Here is a 24883-nt window from a genome sequence, read left to right as displayed (position 1 = left end):
CAATGGTATATGTTGGCCATGGTAAGAGGACAAATTATCCTCAGTCTGGGTGTGCCTGACTGGTCACAGATGTCAAAGGATTGTGTGATTTAAATGTATACTTATGAAGATGGCTCTAGCCTGCCTCACAATATGCAAAACAATCAATGATAATAATAAAATATGCATGTTTGTATTATGCTGTATCCACATCTTTAAGCAAGATCCTAGTGCTCAACAATTGTAATTCTAGTCATCAGATCATTGTTAGTTCAAACCGCATTGTCAACTCCCTTAGGAGTATTCTAGCCAAGGAGCCTCCTGTTAGGCGTATGGTCACAGAATGATTACTGCAGGTAGAAATGATGGCAGAGAATTGCCTCTTGCTGTAGCAGGGTCAGGGACCACAAGCTGGTGTGCAGGATTCAAACTTGCCTTTCTGTCAAAAGGCGGTACTCAATTGTAGCTGACCTGGAAAAAAATGTATTTTATATACATGTATTAAACTGTCATTTTAAACTGTTTGGTATTGACATTAGTAATATTGTATTTAACTTTAATTTTGAAAATTTGAGTAGAATATTTTGTTTGAAAGCTAGTTGTAAACTCTGAAATAGTTATGAGTGAAACTACCTGTACACAATGTAGTTTGGGCCAGTTAAGTGATCTGCTATTTAGCGAGACATCAACTTAAGGATCGGTTTTGACCACCTGTCAGAGGCCAATGCGCTGTGGTTATGTCTCTCTCTCTGTTCACTGCCTCATAATTCCCCTGTATCTTTAGAGCAAGAATTAATTATACAACATTGCTGTTATGGAGAGTTAGCTCTGGATTCCACTACCAAGTACAAGATGTATTCAGAATTGGTCAGCCAAGAGACATCTACTTGGTATTCTTTCACTGAGAATTATTCCTATAGGAAAACATAATACCTTATTGTGACATATGTTCGTATTCTTGCTCTGTAATGAGTTCATGTTCATGGGAATTATAGCCTGTAGCATGTATGCATGTCCATTGTGCAAACTGATGAGTGTGCAGTTACAATCAGACCTTCAGTCTTATGTCCAATGTGGCAATCCTGGAATAACCACTTTAATGTCCAAAAATTGTTCTCTGCATAACAATAACGTTACCGTATTCGACGTAATAAGCTTCCCGCTCTAATAAGCGCCCACGGCTATATTTGCTAATATATTGGCTAGTGAACAATCCCAGTTAGCACCCTTTCCAACTGATCAATATATACAAGACTTATTTATTCGTGTATTATACGCACTCGTTTGTTATATGCACCCTTAATTATGGGCAATTAAATTCTCGAAAATATATCTATCGTGTACAATACACACAGATTCTTCTTTTATATCATTTCAGGCTGTCAGCATAAACCACAAAATTTACAATCTTTAGACCTCGTTTTTAATCTCAACAAAATTATATTCTAATAAGAGCCCCCTATTTCTAATTTTGAGAGCGCCCTGAGCGCTTATTACGTCGAATACAGTAATTACCATTCGGAGGATTTAGTGTGTCCGAATACTTTTTGGTATAAGACTCATATGAAGTGGACCAAGTTTCTATCATGTTTGTGTTTGGTACCAAAGAGATGATGTGTTGTCACTAAGCATTACCAAGAAGTTCTCAGATTGACAAGTGAACATGACATCAGTGGCTATGTGCATTACCTAACTAGCCTCTGATTCCTCCTTTTCTCAAGTCCAGGGCCCATTCCACACAGGGATCTTAGCACTAAGGTGATCCCTTACTTTAACATAGGCTTACGATCATCGTACCGCTAAGATCACGTTGTGGAATGGGCCCTGGTTCAGAAGGTGTGATGTGAAGTCATGATGGTTGCACACATGGATATGTAGACATATATAGGATGAGATTGTCACCTATTTATTTTTTTACTGTATTTTAACAATGATCATTTTTTGGTTTCCAGGTCAAATATATCTTGACACAATGAAGAAAAATGTGGTAAGAACACATCTCTTGAAAAATGCAATTCTATGTTCTTTCTGTGTGGTTAGCAAGTATTGTATGGAACAGCTTCATAAATGAATTATTCTGAAAAAAGATGGATAGTCTATTAGAGAGTTGTAGCCAAGTGTGTTTCCTTATTGAAAATATCATATGATAGGAATACGATTTGTATTTTGCAAGCCTTTTGTTCTCTTTATTCCTAATACGGTTTATTCCTTATGATACAGAAACTTAAGACAGTAATATCTCTTTATCATATCAAATGTCATTCTTACATAGGGGATGTTTAAGGTGTTATTTCGTTCAATGAAGTAGCTTAAGAAGCCACATGTATATATTTTGATCTGCCAAATTTACCATACGTTCACCTTTAATTTTGTTAATCACCTAACAGTGTGGTACAAGAAGCAGTTATAAGTGTGTTCAATACGTGAACTCTACAATGTATGTGATGGTTGTGTTGCAGCCATCTAACGAGGACAAGTTGTCAGGCTTCTGCGTCATCTGCAGTCATCAATCAAAGAACAATCAAGTGAGTGCTGTATATTAACGATGTTAACAGGTTGCCAGTTATAATATTTTGGAGAAACCTCCTCTTGCTCTGTACATAAGAAGCATGAGAGTTATGCATATGTTTACCATCAGCCTAGGGCTCTCCATCTTTTGTGTAACTGAATGAACAACTGTGGCTTATTTGGACTAGTGGTTTATGTAAAATTGCTAGATTTTGGTAGTCTGTAAGTCTCTCTGGATTTTCACTAGTCCTGGACAAACGGACTGGTGGCCATGTCTGTGCTTTTATTTTAAAAGTAATAATTTTTTTACCCATTTGCGCTATTTTTCATATTTAAAAGAAACAAAAACAATTATGAACAAGAAAGCACCTGTTACAAATGACAATGTAATTCATTTTGAACAAATGATAAGTCACCTTCTCTGTCAAAAATGAATACTGGTCAGTGAACAGTGTCTGGTGGTCAGCCTCGCTGACTTGTTTAATGCATGTCATCGTATCCCAATTGCGTAGATTGATGCTCATGATGTCAATAACTGGATTGTCCGGGTCCAGACTCGATTATTTACAGGCCGCCGTCAAATAGCTGGAATATTGCTGAGTGCAGCATTAAACAACAAACAAACATGAATGTAATTTAATTGGAATGCTGTTTTTAGAATTTTGTCATTTGAGTTAGTTTCAAAATGAAGCTGTTTATGGTGAGTCCAGGGAATTTATCATAATCACTCTGGATAATGAAGGATTGGCACCACAACGTAGCTGGAATACTTGAGCCTTCTTTCTTTCTTTAGCTGACATCATGATGTATACCTTGTTAACTGTAATATTGTTCAAAGTGGCTTTAAAACATCTCACTTGTTTGAAGTACTCTGTGTCTTCCCAGCTATGCAGTAATTGCAGTGAAAGTAGAGATTACTCTCACTATCTGATCTTGCATGTGTGGTACTGTATGGAAAGTAATTGACCTTGGTGTCATGTTATTCAGGGCTTTTTCAACCATCGGAAAAACGAAATGCACTTACGTCAGGAGGCGAGGATAGCAGAGATGCCAGAGAAGATTCGGAGGCAGATAGACAAAGTTGTGAATGAACTGTATGCTCTCAGAGAGAAGCACAAGTACCTCATGTGAGTAGGCACAGTGCATACCAGTTTCAGCTTTTCAAAACCTATAAAGTTAAATGCATGTGTCGATAATGTGTTAAATGAGCAGACGCACATGAATTGGTATGTGTAACAGGGTTTCAGAATACCATGCTTGATTCTCCTGATGGAGTGTTGGACCAGTAAATTTCTGTATTTTAGTTGCCTCTGTGAAAACCTGTCTAGAAGCTAGAATGAATTATTAACACACTGAGATTTAGGCATTGTAACTCACGAATTCATTTCATGTCAAGAAAGTTGCTATGTGAATAGTTGTACCTGCGTGCCGTTGTACAAAGGGATCTTAGTGCTGAGGTGATCGTAACACCCATACTTTAACATAGGCTTACGATCACTGTAGCACTAAGGTTGTTATGTACAACGACACCCTGGTCTTCTTACCAAGTCTTTATCACCCTATCGGATTCAGGGTTAGAGCTGGTGCCCAGCAACCTATGGAGGTCGTAAGAGTTGACCAAATGGATCGGGTGGTCAAGTTCGGTGACTTGATTGATTGTGTATCTTCTACCTTGATGGCGTGGACTTTTTTTCACAATATCAGTCACTGGATTGTCTGGTCATACTCAGTTATTTACAGGCCTCCATTATATGGCTGGAATATGCATCATGCGGTGTTAAACAACAAACAAAAGAGAGTTGTCACTGTAGCAGTCTTCAGAAGATCCAGGGTGGAATAGGTCTTCAGCAACCCATGCTTGTCGTAAGAGGCGACTATGCTTTATCTTTATGTGTGATATTATCTGCAGCATGTACACTAGAGCCCTGTGTGTTGTGTTTGTTGTGCAGGTACTGTGCTGTCTGTGAGGAGAAGCTGCCTGTCCCCTACTCGGATCACAAGAACATGATTACACATACGGTAAGTGAGTGAGTCAGTTTGAATTTACGCCGAAATAGCAATATTCTGGCAATATCACGGCGGGGGACGCCAGAAATGGGCTTCATACATTGTACCAATGTAGGGAATCGAACCCGGGTCTTCTGCATGACGAGCAAACGCTTTAACCACTAGGCTAACCCACTGCCCTACAGCTGTTGTAAGTCTGTGCACGAGTTACACACAACTTGGGACATTTTGTAGCATCCGCTAAATGTGCATCAAGTCATTCAACAAGGTTTAAGTTGAAATATAGGGGCACAGGTGGTTCTATCTACTGTTTATTACATTAAGTAATACGTTACCACTGTTATACCGAGGCTGTTGTCTCCCACAACTGCTGCTATAGCGAAATCTACCACAGAGATCTCAATTACCTCATGCAGCACGTGCGTAGCCACCTAGCTGCCATGTGACACCCTTCACTCTTGTCTCCTTCGTCTGCTTAGCAAGACGTGTTTTCTCCTGCTGAAGCGTTCCTGGAAGATTTGGTGATATTTATTATAGTTTATTCTCTAATAAACTGTGCTTTTATGGGGCGTTGCGGTAGCTACGCTTGGTTATAATTTTCCCGCCAAACGGAAAATTTTTCCCGCCCTTTTTTCTCTATACTTGCGGGGTTCGCGTATGCACGTTGTGTTTTACGTTTCCCCTGTTCTTGTATGTTTTGGGGGTTAACATAACTTATTTCTTTAATAAAAGTTATATGTGTATGTTATATGTTCACATTGCTCGTTTATTTTCTTGTGAAAATGCTCGTTTGTGAATCGTTGTGGTGCGTGCGTTGTAACCATGTTTTGTTCTTTGTTTATAGCAAACAATGTCTGACATGGATATGTCCCCAGTATCCACCCCCTCTACCCCTGCTCCTCGGAGTTGTGGGGTGTGCAGAAAGTTTTTGTCATCCCGGGATCCCCACGATCGTTGCCCGCGGTGCAGGGTTCCTTGCGGGGACACCCGGTGTACCCTGTGCGAAGGTCTGGGGCCTGCGGAGTTTGAGCGGTACCGGCTGTACGTACAGTCCGTCTCCACCCCTGTGGTGGCCGGTTCGTCCGGTCGGGGTCCCCGTGCGGGTACCACCTCCTCGGCTGCGGCGGATCCCCTTGCGGCCCTCGGGCTGTCTGGGGCTTCCGTCGCCGCATTATTGTCGAAACTTGTGGACTCCAAGCTGGCGGCCTTATCGCAAGATAGGCCGCTGGCTGTTCCGTCCCCGGCCTCTTCGGTGGCCGCGGGTTCGGACGCGGGGTCCACCGGTACGGCGGCGGCTGCCGTGGTTACCGGTCCTTCCCCCGAACCGTTGCTTCCGCTATCGGTTAAGGACCGCGTTGCCATGGTGTATGACCTCTTCGAGGACATGCCAAAGCCCCTGCCGATACCGCGGGGAATCCACGGTTCCATGGGTTCCTCCGAGGTATATGACGAGACGTCCGACAAGGCTTTCCCGGCATCAACCTTGCTGCGCGGGATTAAGCCTTCTTTGGAGAAGGCCTTCACGGCTGCCTCCGGTCGGGGTCTCCCGTTACCTCCCCCGTCGTGGAGAAAAGGGTCTTTCCCAGTACATGACCTTGCCTTTCCCGAGGCTGGTCCTTCTGCGGAAGCCCATGTGGAGCGTTTGGGGGTCCGTGCCCCACCGGTTGCCACGGTACCACAAGGTACCTTGCAACAGCTGGACACCCTCGCTCGACACTCCATGCTGGCAATGTCTCACGGAGACACATACCTGGCTGCAGCGGTTCACCCACGGACCGAGACCAGCGCATTTACAACTGCTTGCTCGGTTTGAATGCTTCCCTGGAGTACGTTGCCGGGGCTTCGGCCTTTGTTTCCGGCACGTGCCATTTTCTTCGGCGCCAGTCGTATCTGGTTGCTTCAGGGTTGGACGCTGCTAATCAGGAGGTGCTCCTTTCGCAGCCTTGGTCTGCTCGGACCCTGTTTAATAACAAGATCCCTGGGGTTCTGAAGGAACAACAGGCCGCTGTGTCTGCCGAGGCCTCTCGGCACACACTGGATCTTGTGGGGTCCTTGCATAGGCGCCTGGGTGCCGCTCCGAAGCGGAGCGCGCCCCAGGATGCTGCGTCCGGCAGGCCTAAGGGGTCGGGTCCTTCTTCCTCCGGGAAGAAGCCCCGCTCTGAGGGCTCCGGTAAGGGTTCTCAGCAGCCCTTTCGCGGGAAGAAGGGGAACTGGGGGAAGCCCAAGTTGTCTAAGGACGGCAAGGGCCCCTCCAGGTGACTCTCATTGGAGGGGTTCGTATGCCGACAGCGCCAACTTCGGTTGGCCCGTAGGCGAACCCGAGTCACTTGGCCCTGGACAGTTGCGCCTGCCGCAGCCCGTCCGGCCCCCCTCTCTTTCCCCAGTGGGAGCCAGACTCCAGACTTACTGGGAGAATTGGGAACAAGTGTTCGACGACCCGTGGGTGGTCAACACGATTCGGTACGGCTATCGGCTCGATCTCATAGCGAATCCGCCGCTCACCGTTGCCCCGTCGGCAGGTTTCTATTCGGAAACCGATCTTCCCTTCCTCGCCGATGCCATCGGCAGGTTGGTGGAGAAGAGGGCAGTTCGGGAGTTAGCTCTACCAGAAATAACACCGGGGTTTTACTCCAGGATATTTCTCGTTCCCAAGAAGGACAGTGCCGAACTCAGAATGATTCACAACTTGAAATCGTTCAACGAGTTCTACCTGCGCAAACCGCCCAAGTTCAGAATGTTGAGCTTGACGGACCTGAAAGCACTGATCATGCCGGCCGACTGGCTAGCTTCGATCGACCTGAAGGATGCTTATCTGCATGTTCCGATTCACTCGGATCATCAGAAGTATCTCAGGTTTGTCTTTCAAGGCAGGCACTACGAGTGGGTTGTACTCCCATTCGGTCTTTCATCCGCTCCCTGGCTGTTCACCCGGTTAACCACCCCCATAGTGGGGTTCCTCCACCGGAGGGGTGTCCGGTACTTCGCGTACCTGGACGACTCGCTAGTAGCAAATCGAATGTCGGACACCCTGTCACGCCATCTCGTTTTCGCACGTCGGCTCTTGGAGCAATTGGGGTGGATTGTCAATCTCCCCAAGAGCGAGTTAACCCCTTCTCAGAACTTGCAGTTCATCGGAGGTCGGTTCAACACGGTGTCCCATCGCCTATTTGTCCCCCCAGACCGGTGGCACAAAATTCAGGCGATGATTGCCAAAGTCTTAGCGGTGCAACAGACTGTTCACTTTTGGGAACAGCTGTTAGGGCTACTTGTATCAGCCCAGGACTGCACCGAACGGGGTCGTCTCCAACTCCGCCCGCTGCAACGGTTTTTAATCCAGTTGTTAGCAACGGAGGTGAACAGTGCGACCGTCGCCCTCCCGGATCGGCTCCGACCGCATCTGGAGTGGTGGACGCTCCCTTACAATGTCTTATCAGGAGTCTCTATGCGGCCCTACCGGGCCACGTTGAACCTGTATACAGACGCCTCTCTAGTGGGCTGGGGCGCCCATCTAGAGGGGGAGGTGAGCTCGGGGCCGTGGTGCGTAGACGAACTAGGTCTTCACATCAATTGTCTCGAGTTCAAGGCAGTGATCAACGCAGTCAATCACTGGAAGCATCGTCTCGTCGACGCCCGGCTCATGCTGGCGACCGACAACACGACGGTAGTGTCCTATGTGAACAAACTGGGGGGAACCCACAGTCACTCGCTACTCGATCTCACGTTCGAGTTTTACGCTCTGGTGGACAATGTCCCGTGCCAGATACGCGCCCGTCACATCCCAGGTGTGCGGAACGTACTGGCCGATGCTCTATCGAGGCCTCAGGATCCGAGCCCCACAGAGTGGATGCTGAACCCAGTGGTGTTTCAGTGGCTGTGCGAACGTTTGGGTCGTCCGATGGTCGACCTGTTCGCAACACGGTTCAACAATCAACTCCCGTTGTTTGTATCACCAGTCCCGGACCCGAGGGCCATCGATCACGATGCTCTCGCGTTAGACTGGACGGGCTTGGACGCTTATGCTTACCCGCCGACAGCGTTGATACCACACATTCTAAGCCGGCTTCGAGGAGTTCGCTGTCGAATGTTACTGATCGCGCCCATGTGGCCGAACAGATCGTGGTACCCCGACTTGCTGACCCAGGTCACGCAGTCGCCACTCCCACTGCCTGTGAGACCGGATCTCTTGATCCACCCTCACACCCGTCAGCTTCATCCAAACGCAGGGCAGTTCAATCTGCACGCGTGGATGTTGTCACCGAGCGTCTGAGGAGTAAAGGTTTTTCTCGCCGGGCGTCTCGGGCATACGTTAGTATGCATCGTGATTCTACCCAGAAGGTGTATAATGCACGTTGGGTTATTTTCACGAAGTGGTGTTGTAAATATCACATTCATTCGCCAGATAAGTTATCTGTGCAGGATATTGCTCGTTTCATGTCTCACTTGCGAGAGACCCGGAAACTCTCCGGGGGTTCCATTGCCAACTATGTCTCGTCCGTTGCTACGGTACGGGACGTTGCTATGGGTACCAGTCTCTCCAAAGAGCCGGTGATACGGGGTATTATCAAGGGTTTCAAACAGCACGATCTTAAGAAGGGCCGCCTTCGGGCACCGGCCTGGGATCTTTCCCTAGTGTTGCAATCACTCACGGAAGCTCCGTATGAACCCTTGCATAGTGCTTCGTTCCGGCATGTGACTTGGAAAACAGCATTTCTCCTCTCCTTTGCCACGGCGGCACGTGTATCCGAAATTCATGCACTCGATGTCGCCAAGGTACGATTCGATAGGGGTGACGAAGGAGCGGTCCGCCTGGGCCTGCTCATGGGCTTCGTCGCGAAGAATCAGAGAGTCGGGCAAACGGAGAGAGAATTCACTGTAAGATCCCTCAAAGAAATCTTACATCCTGCTGATACTGAGGACAGAGCGCTGTGTCCGGTTAGGGCCCTTAAGTATTATCTTAAGGCTTCGAATGAACGTAGACAAGGGCGTGACCGTCTGTTCATATCGTGTAACCCTAATCGCACGGTTGACATAACTCGCAACTCGATTGCGTTGTGGCTTCGTTCTGTCATCAATCTGGCGTACCGGTCTCGGGGGTTACCGGTAGCGGGGTCAAACCCGCACGAGATCAGGGCGCTAGCGGCAACATTTGCCCTACACTCGAATATCTCTGTTCACAGAATATTACGAGGTTGTTACTGGCGTTCTGACTCGGTTTTTGCCAATCATTACCTCAGAAAGGTTTCTGATGAAGACGTGGAGGGGGTGCACCGTCTTGGGCCGCTGATCGCGGCACAAGCGGTCATCTAGGGGGTGTGTCCAGCGCAATTCCAAACTCCGCAGTCGTCAGTCCTTGCACGGTGGTCAATCTGGGTCGTCTCCAATGTTCCCACGCCGTGGGTACAGGAGTGGGGGTCCTGCAAACCAGCGCACTCACACCACAGGTGAGGCGGCTTTTTGTGTGTTTTGTCCTTATTTGTATTTTGACAATTATGCATTTAATTGTCTGTCGTGTATTCCAACCTTGCGATACATGCTTACGAATACTGGAATTAGGTCACGCGCCTAATGCATACTTTAAGTAGGCTTGCTCTGGGATATACGGTCTGAAGGAAATTAATTTCCCTCTTTTCGACTGTTTAACCTGATCTAAGATTTAGCTCACGCGGATACAGTGTTCTCATCCGCTGCGGCGATGAAATACCTATCCAGTGGGGCCGTTTGGAGTCACCAATCGTTTTGGCATTGACAATTGAGCCTTACGGTATGCGCTTGACAGTGCTTTGGTATTCCTATAGGGTAACGCCTAGCTAGGTGCATGCGCATCGAGTGCTTCCGCCTTGGTGTTTACTTCCGCTGGTCGGAAGGAACGCTAGCAGTCAGGATTCGGGTTGTAGGTGCTCCCCACCGCCTACTGTGGTAGTCAGCCTCGGTATAACAGTGGTAACGTATTACTTAATGTAATTTGTAGAATTTTCCTATTCGGAATATTCTATAAGTAATACGTTACCACTGGGCTGCTGCCCGCCCGTCCGTCCCCCGAGCACTTGCTCTCGCAGGAGACAAGAGTGAAGGGTGTCACATGGCAGCTAGGTGGCTACGCACGTGCTGCATGAGGTAATTGAGATCTCTGTGGTAGATTTCGCTATAGCAGCAGTTGTGGGAGACAACAGCCTCGGTATAACAGTGGTAACGTATTACTTATAGAATATTCCGAATAGGAAAATTCTACAAAATTTAAAATAATAATTGTGGGGCACAGGAGCCCCTTTTGTTTAAGGCACCACAATGTGTAGATTCTGCTGCGTAGATTCTGGTGCGTAGGTTCTGCTGCTTAGATTCATGCCAGGATCCACTGATCGTTGGTTCAGATCTCTGGTTTGAAGTGATTAACGTCCTTTGTTAGCACCATACCTGGGCTTTGTGTTTCACCAAGGTGATAAATGTCTTGCGCTTTGTCTCTTCAGCTTTCCTAAACAGTGTGTGCGGGTAGAATAGGTCTTCAGCAACCCATGCTTGCCGTACGTGGTGACTATGCTTGTCGTAAGAGCGACTAACGGGATAGTGTGGTCAGGCTTGCTGACTTGTTTGATGAATGTCATCAATTCCGATTGTATGGATTGATGATCATGATGTCAAAAACTGGATTGCCTGGTTCAGACTCAGAATTTTCTCAAACCACCGTCATATAGATGGAATATTGCCGAGTGCGGCTTTAAACAACAAACAAACAAACTCAACAATGTGTGCAGTGATATGACTGAAATACTGGTCAATACGTTACGATTTATACTGGTTCATGACCCCTGTTAAAATCAGGGTTAGAATTGGTCACCCATGCTTGTCCTAATCATAAGAGGCAACTAACGGGATTGGGTGGTCAGGCTTGCTGACTTGGTTGATTGCATGTCATCGTATCCTAATTACATAGACCGTTGCTCATGATATCCCAGGATTGTCTGGTCCACACTCGATTATTTACAGACCGCCGTCATATACCTGGAATATTTCAGAGTGTGGCATTAAACAACAAACAAACCATCCTAGCCCATGTGGCAAGCATGCAGTGATGGATAGCCTTGTGAATGCAGAGCTCAACAAATACACTGGTCACTTAAGTTAGCTTTTATCAGTGTAAAATGTCAGCTACTCTATTCATTTTGTTGAAGTGTCTCCGACTTAAGGAATAGGAATTGGCATACTGATGTGAGGTTGGGTGTGAAATTGGTGTGCCACTTCTTGGATAGTTTATGAGGGAGTCTGTGATTGTGTTCTCCACAGACCAAGGCAAGAGCTACGCGAGCTGGGTGTCGGACATGTAAGACTGGTCCCATGAAGACCTACAAGCAGTTCAGGGAACACTGTTACACAGAGACCCACATTCAGGTGAGTACAGACTAGTAGACAAACCTACAAGCAGTTCAGGGAACACTGTTACACAGAGACCCACATTCAGGTGAGTACAGACTAGTAGACAAACCTACAAGCAGTTCAGGGAACACTGTTACACAGAGACCCACATTCAGATGAGTGCAGACTAGTAGACAAACCTACAAGCAGTTCAGGGAACACTGTTACACAGAGACCCACATTCAGGTGAGTGCAGACTAGTAGACAAACCTACAAGCAGTTCAGGGAACACTGTTACACAGAGACCCACATTCAGGTGAGTGCAGACTAGTAGACAAACCTACAAGCAGTTCAGGGAACACTGTTACACAGAGACCCACATTCAGGTGAGTGCAGACTAGTAGACAAACCTACAAGCAGTTCAGGGAACACTGTTACACAGAGACCCACATTCAGGTGAGTACAGACTAGTAGACAAACCTACAAGCAGTTCAGGGAACACTGTTACACAGAGACCCACATTCAGGTGAGTGCAGACTAGTAGACAAACCTACAAGCAGTTCAGGGAACACTGTTACACAGAGACCCACATTCAGGTGAGTACAGACTCTCTAGTAGACAAACCTACAAGCAGTTCAGGGAACACTGTTACACAGAGACCCACATTCAGGTGAGTACAGACTAGTAGACAAACCTACAAGCAGTTCAGGGAACACTGTTACACAGAGACCCACATTCAGGTGAGTGCAGACTAGTAGACAAACCTACAAGCAGTTCAGGGAACACTGTTACACAGAGACCCACATTCAGGTGAGTGCAGACTAGTAGACAAACCTACAAGCAGTTCAGGGAACACTGTTACACAGAGACCCACATTCAGGTGAGTACAGACTAGTAGACAAACCTACAAGCAGTTCAGGGAACACTGTTACACAGAGACCCACATTCAGGTGAGTACAGACTAGTAGACAAACCTACAAGCAGTTCAGGGAACACTGTTACACAGAGACCCACATTCAGGTGAGTACAGTCTAGTAGACAAACCTACAAGCAGTTCAGGGAACACTGTTACACAGAGACCCACATTCAGGTGAGTGCAGACTAGTAGACAAACCTACAAGCAGTTCAGGGAACACTGTTACACAGAGACCCACATTCAGGTGAGTACAGACTCTCTAATAGACAAACCTACAAGCAGTTCAGGGAACACTGTTACACAGAGACCCACATTCAGGTGAGTACAGACGAGTAGACAAACCTACAAGCAGTTCAGAGAACACTGTTACACAGAGACCCACATTCAGGTGAGTACAGACTAGTAGACAAACCTACAAGCAGTTCAGGGAACACTGTTACACAGAGACCCACATTCAGGTGAGTACAGACTAGTAGACAAACCTACAAGCAGTTCAGGGAACACTGTTACACAGAGACCCACATTCAGGTGAGTACAGTCTAGTAGACAAACCTACAAGCAGTTCAGGGAACACTGTTACACAGAGACCCACATTCAGGTGAGTGCAGACTAGTAGACAAACCTACAAGCAGTTCAGGGAACACTGTTACACAGAGACCCACATTCAGGTGAGTACAGACTCTCTAATAGACAAACCTACAAGCAGTTCAGGGAACACTGTTACACAGAGACCCACATTCAGGTGAGTACAGTCTAGTAGACAAACCTACAAGCAGTTCAGGGAACACTGTTACACAGAGACCCACATTCAGGTGAGTGCAGACTAGTATACAAACCTACAAGCAGTTCAGGGAACACTGTTACACAGAGACCCACATTCAGGTGAGTACAGACTAGTAGACAAACCTACAAGCAGTTCAGGGAACACTGTTACACAGAGACCCACATTCAGGTGAGTGCAGACTAGTAGACAAACCTACAAGCAGTTCAGGGAACACTGTTACACAGAGACCCACATTCAGGTGAGTGCAGACTAGTAGACAAACCTACAAGCAGTTCAGGGAACACTGTTACACAGAGACCCACATTCAGGTGAGTGCAGACTAGTAGACAAACCTACAAGCAGTTCAGGGAACACTGTTACACAGAGACCCACATTCAGGTGAGTGCAGACTAGTAGACAAACCTACAAGCAGTTCAGGGAACACTGTTACACAGAGACCCACATTCAGGTGAGTACAGACTAGTAGACAAACCTACAAGCAGTTCAGGGAACACTGTTACACAGAGACCCACATTCAGGTGAGTGCAGACTAGTAGACAAACCTACAAGCAGTTCAGGGAACACTGTTACACAGAGACCCACATTCAGGTGAGTACAGACTCTCTAGTAGACAAACCTACAAGCAGTTCAGGGAACACTGTTACACAGAGACCCACATTCAGGTGAGTACAGACTAGTAGACAAACCTACAAGCAGTTCAGGGAACACTGTTACACAGAGACCCACATTCAGGTGAGTGCAGACTAGTAGACAAACCTACAAGCAGTTCAGGGAACACTGTTACACAGAGACCCACATTCAGGTGAGTGCAGACTAGTAGACAAACCTACAAGCAGTTCAGGGAACACTGTTACACAGAGACCCACATTCAGGTGAGTACAGACTAGTAGACAAACCTACAAGCAGTTCAGGGAACACTGTTACACAGAGACCCACATTCAGGTGAGTACAGACTAGTAGACAAACCTACAAGCAGTTCAGGGAACACTGTTACACAGAGACCCACATTCAGGTGAGTACAGTCTAGTAGACAAACCTACAAGCAGTTCAGGGAACACTGTTACACAGAGACCCACATTCAGGTGAGTGCAGACTAGTAGACAAACCTACAAGCAGTTCAGGGAACACTGTTACACAGAGACCCACATTCAGGTGAGTACAGACTCTCTAATAGACAAACCTACAAGCAGTTCAGGGAACACTGTTACACAGAGACCCACATTCAGGTGAGTACAGACGAGTAGACAAACCTACAAGCAGTTCAGAGAACACTGTTACACAGAGACCCACATTCAGGTGAGTACAGACTAGTAGACAAACCTACAAGCAGTTCAGGGAACACTGTTACACAGAGACCCACATTCAGGTGAGTACAGACTAGTAGACAAACCTACAAGCAGTTCAGGGAACACTGTTACACAGAGACCCACATTCAGGTGAGTACAGTCTAGTAGACAAACCTACAAGCAGTTCAGGGAACACTGTTACACAGAGACCCACATTCAGGTGAGTGCAGACTAGTAGACAAACCTACAAGCAGTTCAGGGAACACTGTTACACAGAGACCCACATTCAGGTGAGTACAGACTCTCTAATAGACAAACCTACAAGCAGTTCAGGGAACACTGTTACACAGAGACCCACATTCAGGTGAGTACAGTCTAGTAGACAAACCTACAAGCAGTTCAGGGAACACTGTTACACAGAGACCCACATTCAGGTGAGTGCAGACTAGTATACAAACCTACAAGCAGTTCAGGGAACACTGTTACACAGAGACCCACATTCAGGTGAGTACAGACTAGTAGACAAACCTACAAGCAGTTCAGGGAACACTGTTACACAGAGACCCACATTCAGGTGAGTGCAGACTAGTAGACAAACCTACAAGCAGTTCAGGGAACACTGTTACACAGAGACCCACATTCAGGTGAGTGCAGACTAGTAGACAAACCTACAAGCAGTTCAGGGAACACTGTTACACAGAGACCCACATTCAGGTGAGTGCAGACTAGTAGACAAACCTACAAGCAGTTCAGGGAACACTGTTACACAGAGACCCACATTCAGGTGAGTGCAGACTAGTAGACAAACCTACAAGCAGTTCAGGGAACACTGTTACACAGAGACCCACATTCAGGTGAGTACAGACTAGTAGACAAACCTACAAGCAGTTCAGGGAACACTGTTACACAGAGACCCACATTCAGGTGAGTACAGACTAGTAGACAAACCTACAAGCAGTTCAGGGAACACTGTTACACAGAGACCCACATTCAGGTGAGTACAGACTAGTAGACAAACCTACAAGCAGTTCAGGGAACACTGTTACACAGAGACCCACATTCAGGTGAGTACAGACTAGTAGACAAACCCACAAGCAGTTCAGGGAACACTGTTACACAGAGACCCACATTCAGGTGAGTACAGACTAGTAGACAAACCTACAAGCAGTTCAGGGAACACTGTTACAAAGAGACCCACATTCAGATGAGTGCAGACTAGTAGACAAACCTACAAGCAGTTCAGGGAACACTGTTACACAGAGACCCACATTCAGGTGAGTGCAGACTAGTAGACAAACCCACAAGCAGTTCAGGGAACACTGTTACACAGAGACCCACATTCAGGTGAGTGCAGACTAGTAGACAAACCTACAAGCAGTTCAGGGAACACTGTTACACTGAGACCCACATTCAGGTGAGTACAGACTCTCTAGTGGACAAACCTACAAGCAGTTCAAGGAACACTGTTACACAGAGACCCACATTCAGGTGAGTACAGACTCTCTAGTAGACAAACCTACAAGCAGTTCAAGGAACACTGTTACACAGAGACCCACATTCAGGTGAGTACAGACTCTCTAGTAGACAAACCTACAAGCAGTTCAAGGAACACTGTTACACAGAGACCCACATTCAGGTGAGTACAGACTCTCTAGTAGACAAACCTACAAGCAGTTCAGGGAACACTGTTACACAGAGACCCACATTCAGGTGAGTACAGACTCTCTAGTACACAAACCTACAAGCAGTTCAGGGAACACTGTTACACTGAAACCCACATTCAGGTGAGTACAGACTAGTAGACAAACCTACAAGCAGTTCAGGGAACACTGTTACACAGAGACCCACATTCAGGTGAGTACAGACTCTCTAGTAGACAAACCTACAAGCAGTTCAGGGAACACTGTTACACTGAAACCCACATTCAGGTGAGTGCAGACTAGTAGACAAACCTACAAGCAGTTCAGGGAACACTGTTACACAGAGACCCACATTCAGGTGAGTGCAGACTAGTAGACAAACCTACAAGCAGTTCAGGGAACACTGTTACACAGAGACCCACATTCAGGTGAGTACAGACTCTCTAGTGGACAAACCTACAAGCAGTTCAAGGAACACTGTTACACAGAGACCCACATTCAGGTGAGTACAGACTCTCTAGTAGACAAACCTACAAGCAGTTCAGGGAACACTGTTACGCAGAGACCCACATTCAGGTGAGTACAGACTCTCTAGTAGACAAACCTACAAGCAGTTCAGGGAACACTGTTACACTGAAACCCACATTCAGGTGAGTGCAGACTAGTAGACAAACCTACAAGCAGTTCAGGGAACACTGTTACACAGAGACCCACATTCAGGTGAGTACAGACTCTCTAGTAGACAAACCTACAAGCAGTTCAGGGAACACTGTTACACTGAAACCCACATTCAGGTGAGTGCAGACTAGTAGACAAACCTACAAGCAGTTCAGGGAACACTGTTACACAGAGACCCACATTCAGGTGAGTGCAGACTAGTAGACAAACCTACAAGCAGTTCAGGGAACACTGTTACACAGAGACCCACATTCAGGTGAGTACAGACTCTCTAGTAGACAAACCTACAAGCAGTTCAGGGAACACTGTTACACAGAGACCCACATTCAGGTGAGTACAGACTAGTAGACAAACCTACAAGCAGTTCAGGGAACACTGTTACACAGATACCCACATTCAGGTGAGTACAGACTAGTAGACAAACCTACAAGCAGTTCAGGGAACACTGTTACACAGAGACCCACATTCAGGTGAGTACAGACTAGTAGACAAACCCACAAGCAGTTCAGGGAACACTGTTACACAGAGACCCACATTCAGGTGAGTACAGACTAGTAGACAAACCCACAAGCAGTTCAGGGAACACTGTTACACAGAGACCCACATTCAGGTGAGTACAGACTAGTAGACAAACCTACAAGCAGTTCAGGGAACACTGTTACACAGAGACCCACATTCAGGTGAGTGCAGACTAGTAGACAAACCTACAAGCAGTTCAGGGAACACTGTTACACAGAGACCCACATTCAGGTGAGTGCAGACTAGTAGACAAACCTACAAGCAGTTCAGGGAACACTGTTACACAGAGACCCACATTCAGGTGAGTGCAGACTAGTAGACAAACCTACAAGCAGTTCAGGGAACACTGTTACACAGAGACCCACATTCAGGTGAGTACAGACTCTCTAGTAGACAAACCTACAAGCAGTTCAAGGAACACTGTTACACAGAGACCCACATTCAGGTGAGTACAGACTCTCTAGTAGACAAACCTACAAGCAGTTCAGGGAACACTGTTACACAGAGACCCACATTCAGGTGAGTACAGACTCTCTAGTACACAAACCTACAAGCAGTTCAGGGAACACTGTTACACTGAAACCCACATTCAGGTGAGTACAGACTAGTAGACAAACCTACAAGCAGTTCAGGGAACACTGTTACACAGAGACCCACATTCAGGTGAGTACAGACTAGTAGACAAACCCACAAGCAGTTCAGGGAACACTGTTACACAGAGACCCACATTCAGGTGAGTACAGACTAGTAGACAAACCCACAAGCAGTTCAGGGAACACTGTTACACAGAGACCCACATTCAGGTGAGTACAGACTAGTAGACAAACCTACAAGCAGTTCAGGGAACACTGTTACACAGAGACCCACATTCAGGTGAGTGCAGACTAGTAGACAAACCTACAAGCAGTTCAGGGAACACTGTTACACAGAGACCCACATTCAGGTGAGTGCAGACTAGTAGACAAACCTACAAGCAGTTCAGGGAACACTGTTACACAGAGACCCACATTCAGGTGAGTGCAGACTAGTAGACAAACCTACAAGCAGTTCAGGGAACACTGTTACACAGAGACCCACATTCAGGTGAGTACAGACTCTCTAGTAGACAAACCTACAAGCAGTTCAAGGAACACTGTTACACAGAGACCCACATTCAGGTGAGTACAGACTCTCTAGTAGACAAACCTACAAGCAGTTCAGGGAACACTGTTACACAGAGACCCACATTCAGGTGAGTACAGACTCTCTAGTACACAAACCTACAAGCAGTTCAGGGAACACTGTTACACTTGAACCCACATTCAGGTGAGTACAGACTAGTAGACAAACCTACAAGCAGTTCAGGGAACACTGTTACACAGAGACCCACATTCAGGTGAGTACAGACTCTCTAGTAGACAAACCTACAAGCAGTTCAGGGAACACTGTTACACTGAAACCCACATTCAGGTGAGTGCAGACTAGTAGACAAACCTACAAGCAGTTCAGGGAACACTGTTACACAGAGACCCACATTCAGGTGAGTGCAGACTAGTAGACAAACCTACAAGCAGTTCAGGGAACACTGTTACACAGAGACCCACATTCAGGTGAGTACAGACTCTCTAGTGGACAAACCTACAAGCAGTTCAAGGAACACTGTTACACAGAGACCCACATTCAGGTGAGTACAGACTCTCTAGTAGACAAACCTACAAGCAGTTCAGGGAACACTGTTACGCAGAGACCCACATTCAGGTGAGTACAGACTCTCTAGTAGACAAACCTACAAGCAGTTCAGGGAACACTGTTACACTGAAACCCACATTCAGGTGAGTGCAGACTAGTAGACAAACCTACAAGCAGTTCAGGGAACACTGTTACACAGAGACCCACATTCAGGTGAGTACAGACTCTCTAGTAGACAAACCTACAAGCAGTTCAGGGAACACTGTTACACTGAAACCCACATTCAGGTGAGTGCAGACTAGTAGACAAACCTACAAGCAGTTCAGGGAACACTGTTACACAGAGACCCACATTCAGGTGAGTGCAGACTAGTAGACAAACCTACAAGCAGTTCAGGGAACACTGTTACACAGAGACCCACATTCAGGTGAGTACAGACTCTCTAGTAGACAAACCTACAAGCAGTTCAGGGAACACTGTTACACAGAGACCCACATTCAGGTGAGTACAGACTAGTAGACAAACCTACAAGCAGTTCAGGGAACACTGTTACACAGATACCCACATTCAGGTGAGTACAGACTAGTAGACAAACCTACAAGCAGTTCAGGGAACACTGTTACACAGAGACCCACATTCAGGTGAGTACAGACTAGTAGACAAACCCACAAGCAGTTCAGGGAACACTGTTACACAGAGACCCACATTCAGGTGAGTACAGACTAGTAGACAAACCCACAAGCAGTTCAGGGAACACTGTTACACAGAGACCCACATTCAGGTGAGTACAGACTAGTAGACAAACCTACAACAGTTCAGGGAACACTGTTACACAGAGACCCACATTCAGGTGAGTGCAGACTAGTAGACAAACCTACAAGCAGTTCAGGGAACACTGTTACACAGAGACCCACATTCAGGTGAGTGCAGACTAGTAGACAAACCTACAAGCAGTTCAGGGAACACTGTTACACAGAGACCCACATTCAGGTGAGTACAGACTAGTAGACAAACCTACAAGCAGTTCAGAGAACACTGTTACACAGAGACCCACATTCAGGTGAGTACAGACTAGTAGACAAACCTACAAGCACTTCAGGGAACACTGTTACACAGAGACCCACATTCAGGTGAGTACAGACTAGTAGACAAACCTACAGGCAGTTCAGGGAACACTGTTACACTGAGACCCACATTCAGGTGAGTACAGACTCTCTAATAGACAAACCTACAAGCAGTTCAGGGAACACTGTTACACAGAGACCCACATTCAGGTGAGTACAGACTATCTAGTTGACAAACCTACAAGCAGTTCAAGGACCACTGTTACACTGAGACCCACATTCAGGTGAGTACAGACTCTCTAGTAGACAAACCTACAAGCAGTTCAAGGAACACTGTTACACAGAGACCCACATTCAGGTGAGTGCAGACTAGTAGACAAACCTACAAGCAGTTCAGGGAACACTGTTACACAGAGACCCACATTCAGGTGAGTACAGACTAGTAGACAAACCTACAAGCAGTTCAGGGAACACTGTTACACAGAGACCCACATTCAGGTGAGTACAGACTAGTAGACAAACCTACAAGCAGTTCAAGGAACACTGTTACACAGAGACCCACATTCAGGTGAGTGCAGACTAGTAGACAAACCTACAAGCAGTTCAGGGAACACTGTTACACAGAGACCCACATTCAGGTGAGTACAGACTAGTAGACAAACCTACAAGCAGTTCAGGGAACACTGTTACACTGAGACCCACATTCAGGTGAGTACAGACTAGTAGACAAACCTACCAGCAGTTCAAGGAACACTGTTACACAGAGACCCACATTCAGGTGAGTACAGACTAGTAGACAAACCTACAAGCAGTTCAGGGAACACTGTTACACAGAGACCCACATTCAGGTGAGTACAGACTAGTAGACAAACCTACAAGCAGTTCAGGGAACACTGTTACACAGAGACCCACATTCAGGTGAGTGCAGACTAGTAGACAAACCTACAAGCAGTTCAGGGAACACTGTTACACAGAGACCCACATTCAGGTGAGTGCAGACTAGTAGACAAACCTACAAGCAGTTCAGGGAACACTGTTACACAGAGACCCACATTCAGGTGAGTACAGACTAGTAGACAAACCTACAAGCAGTTCAGGGAACACTGTTACACTGAGACCCACATTCAGGTGAGTACAGACTATCTAGTAGACAAACCTACAAGCAGTTCAGGGAACACTGTTACACAGAGACCCACATTCAGGTGAGTACAGACTAGTAGACAAACCTAAAAGCACTTCAGGGAACACTGTTACACAGAGACCCACATTCAGGTGAGTACAGACTAGTAGACAAACCTACAAGCAGTTCAGGGAACACTGTTACACTGAGACCCACATTCAGGTGAGTACAGACTCTCTAGTAGACAAACCTACAAGCAGTTCAAGGAACACTGTTACACAGAGACCCACATTCAGGTGAGTGCAGACTAGTAGACAAACCTACAAGCAGTTCAGGGAACACTGTTACACAGAGACCCACATTCAGGTGAGTACAGACTAGTAGACAAACCTACAAGCAGTTCAGGGAACACTGTTACACAGAGACCCACATTCAGATGAGTACAGACTAGTAGACAAACCTACAAGCAGTTCAAGGAACACTGTTACACAGAGACCCACATTCAGGTGAGTGCAGACTCTCTAGTAGACAAATACTTAGTCTATGACAACATTTCTTTAAAATAATTGTATTTTGTTTTCAATAGAACCGTTCTTCCACAGCGGTTTTGGGAAACTAGAATTGGTTTAGTTCAATCTAGACGTGAATTTAAAAAAATCCACAGTCCAGGCGCAGAACTATCTGACACAAAGCCTGTAAACTAATTAAAAGCTGAACTGTTGTGTTTATGATCCCAGCAGTGGTATTCTTGTAAAACTGCTGACAGAAATCCAAATTTTGTCATGGCTGCGATGTCTGTGGTGTGTATTGATATTTGTCCCAACTTCAACCTTTGATGGGCATGTAATTTGTCATGTTATACATGTATCAATGTTTAATTAAATTTACATGCAGTGAGGATGTCTTTTGAGAACTAACATCTTTTGCTATAGTATAAGTATACAAATTTTAAAAATATTCAGGTTTCACTAATTTGTTCATCTAAATACTTAAGTTTGCTACACCTTGTTTGGATTGAAACTATGAATATGTTGGGATGCATAGAAAGTTTATATTTTTGATGACACAATATTTGACTTGTGCAGGCTGCAGAGAAGTTTGATAAGAAGATGGAGGATGCAGTGGAAGTGGTGAGTTTTGGAGTCCATTTATTTATGTTTATGTAAGAGTATGTTGTTGTCCCCCGCCGCGCGAAGCGGGGGATATAGTATTCACGACCGTCCGTACGTCCGTATGTCTGTACGTCCGTACGTCCGTCCATACGTCCAACCTGTTTGTTGCTGCGATATCTCAAGAACTAAACACTGGATTGTCTTCATATTTGGAACTATGGTGTATATACAGACACCGCAGACACCAGTCGGTTTTGGTGACCTTGACCCCATTTTCAAGGTCACAGCAGGCAAATCTGCTTTTGGAGTTGGAAAACGGTGTTGCCGCGATATCTCAAGAACTGATCGCTGGATTGTCTTCATATTTAGAACTATGGTGTATATACAGACTCAACAGACACCAGTCAGTTTTGGTGACCTTGACCCCATTTTCAAGGTCACAGCAGGCAAATCTGCTTTTGGAGTTGGAAAATGGTGTTGCCGCGATATCTCAAGAACTAAACACTGGATTGTCTTCATATTTGGAACTATGGTGTATATACAGACACCGCAGACACCAGTCGGTTTTGGTGACCTTGACCCCATTTTCAAAGTCTCAGCAGGCAAATCTGCTTTTGGAGTTGGAAAACGGTGTTGCAGCGATATGTCAAGAACTAAACACTGGATTGTTTTCATATTTGGAACTATGGTGTATATACAGACTCCGCAGACACCAGTCGGTTTTGGTGACCTTGACCCCATTTTCAAGGTCACAGCAGGCAAATCTGCTTTTGGAGTTAGAAAACGGTGTTGCCGCGATATCTCAAGAACTAATCGCTGGATTCCCTTCATATTTGGAACTATGGTGTATATACAGACACCGCATACACCAGTCGGTTTTGGTGACCTTGACCCCATTTTCAAGGTCACAGCAGGCAAATCTGTTTTTGGAGTTGGAAAACGGCGTTGCCGCAATATCTCAAGAACTAATCGCTGGATTGTCTTCATATTTGGTACTATGGTGTATATACAGGCGGGGGACATTTCGTCACATTGTGACAAATACTTGTTCATTTTGAACCATTCACTGAGAGTGAATTAGTAGTTCAGTCAGTTAATTTATAATGTTATTAGGGGGCACGGGTGGCCCAGTCGTCTGAGGCGCCTCGATTCGCTGTGCAGAGGTGTGTCCCTTGGGCACGCCAGAAACCTATGATTGAGGGTTCGAATCCCAGTTCGCCCCGATTATGTTTCTAGGTTTGTCAGGACCATACCCGTGCTCATGGGTTTCACCGAAGTGGCAAACGTCTGAGACCTGCATCACTTCTGGCTTTCCTCCCGCATTTAGCTGACACACCGTGATATAACTGGAATTCTGTTAAAAGTGGCGTTAAACCCAACTCACTCACTCACTATAATGTTATTAATAAATTTCTTAAGTGCATTAATACTTCATACATGTGTGCGAGCAGGAAAATACTGTGAAGACTGCGAGCGACACACTTGTAATAGTTTCATGATGCAGGTATTTTTGCAGGCCTTCAACCAACAAAACCAGCCAGATCATGATTAAACAAATAATCCCTTACAACCTGTGTTACCGTAATTACACATTGTCACTTCGTGTCAATAGTCTAATTAGTTCACTCACCTGCCACATCTGGACATAACACCGAGAAATCCAGACATACGTGAGCCAGTGTATTCTGTTAGATAAACACGCTACTCCCACATCCCTTATCAACTGCAATAACACATTCATCTATAGTTTAAAAATCACTGAGTTACCATTTCATCATGCTGCTTCCAACTTATCACCTTTAACACCTGCAAAAGTAGCTTTGATATTTGGTCATCTTTACAGGATGTCGCAAAACTTTCCAGACGCAGTTGAGGCTATTGTTAGCCACTCACAGTAATTTCATGGTGCAAAACTTTCCAGACGCAGTTGAGGCTATTGTTAGCCACTCGCAGTAATTTCATGGTGCAAAACTTTCCAGACACAGTTGAGGCTATTGTTAGCCACTCACAGTAATTTCATGGTGCAAAACTTTCCAGACGCAGTTGAGGTTATTGTTAGCCACTCACAGTAATTTCATGGTGCAAAACTATCCAGACGCAGTTGAGGCTATTGTTAGCCACTCACAGTAATTTCATGGTGCAAAACTTTCCAGACACAGTTGAGGCTATTGTTAGCCACTCACAGTAATTTCATGGTGCAAAACTTTCCAGACGCAGTTGAGGCTATTGTTAGCCACTCGCAGTAATTTCATGGT

The 24883-nt window shown here is 45.9% G+C and overlaps 1 protein-coding gene across 2 annotated transcripts in view; it reads left to right on the top strand.

Annotated features, from left to right (window-relative positions):
- Nucleotides 1-24883, top strand: part of LOC124138367 (spidroin-1-like) — a 34913-nt gene that overhangs the window by 5959 nt on the left and 4071 nt on the right. For both annotated transcript variants that reach the window (XM_048389029.1, XM_046504975.2), the window contains 6 exons: nucleotides 1932-1966; nucleotides 2439-2504; nucleotides 3475-3614; nucleotides 4437-4506; nucleotides 11773-11877; nucleotides 22602-22646. In XM_048389029.1, coding sequence (XP_048244986.1) covers nucleotides 1932-1966; nucleotides 2439-2504; nucleotides 3475-3614; nucleotides 4437-4506; nucleotides 11773-11877; nucleotides 22602-22646 — 461 coding nt within the window. The remainder of the gene's footprint in view (nucleotides 1-1931; nucleotides 1967-2438; nucleotides 2505-3474; nucleotides 3615-4436; nucleotides 4507-11772; nucleotides 11878-22601; nucleotides 22647-24883) is intronic.

Source organism: Haliotis rufescens, unplaced genomic scaffold (assembly GCF_023055435.1).
Source record: "Haliotis rufescens isolate VD_foot unplaced genomic scaffold, xgHalRufe1.0.p SCAF_8, whole genome shotgun sequence".
NCBI classification, from domain to species: domain Eukaryota; kingdom Metazoa; phylum Mollusca; class Gastropoda; order Lepetellida; family Haliotidae; genus Haliotis; species Haliotis rufescens.
This window is presented reverse-complemented; position numbering and strand designations above follow the sequence as displayed.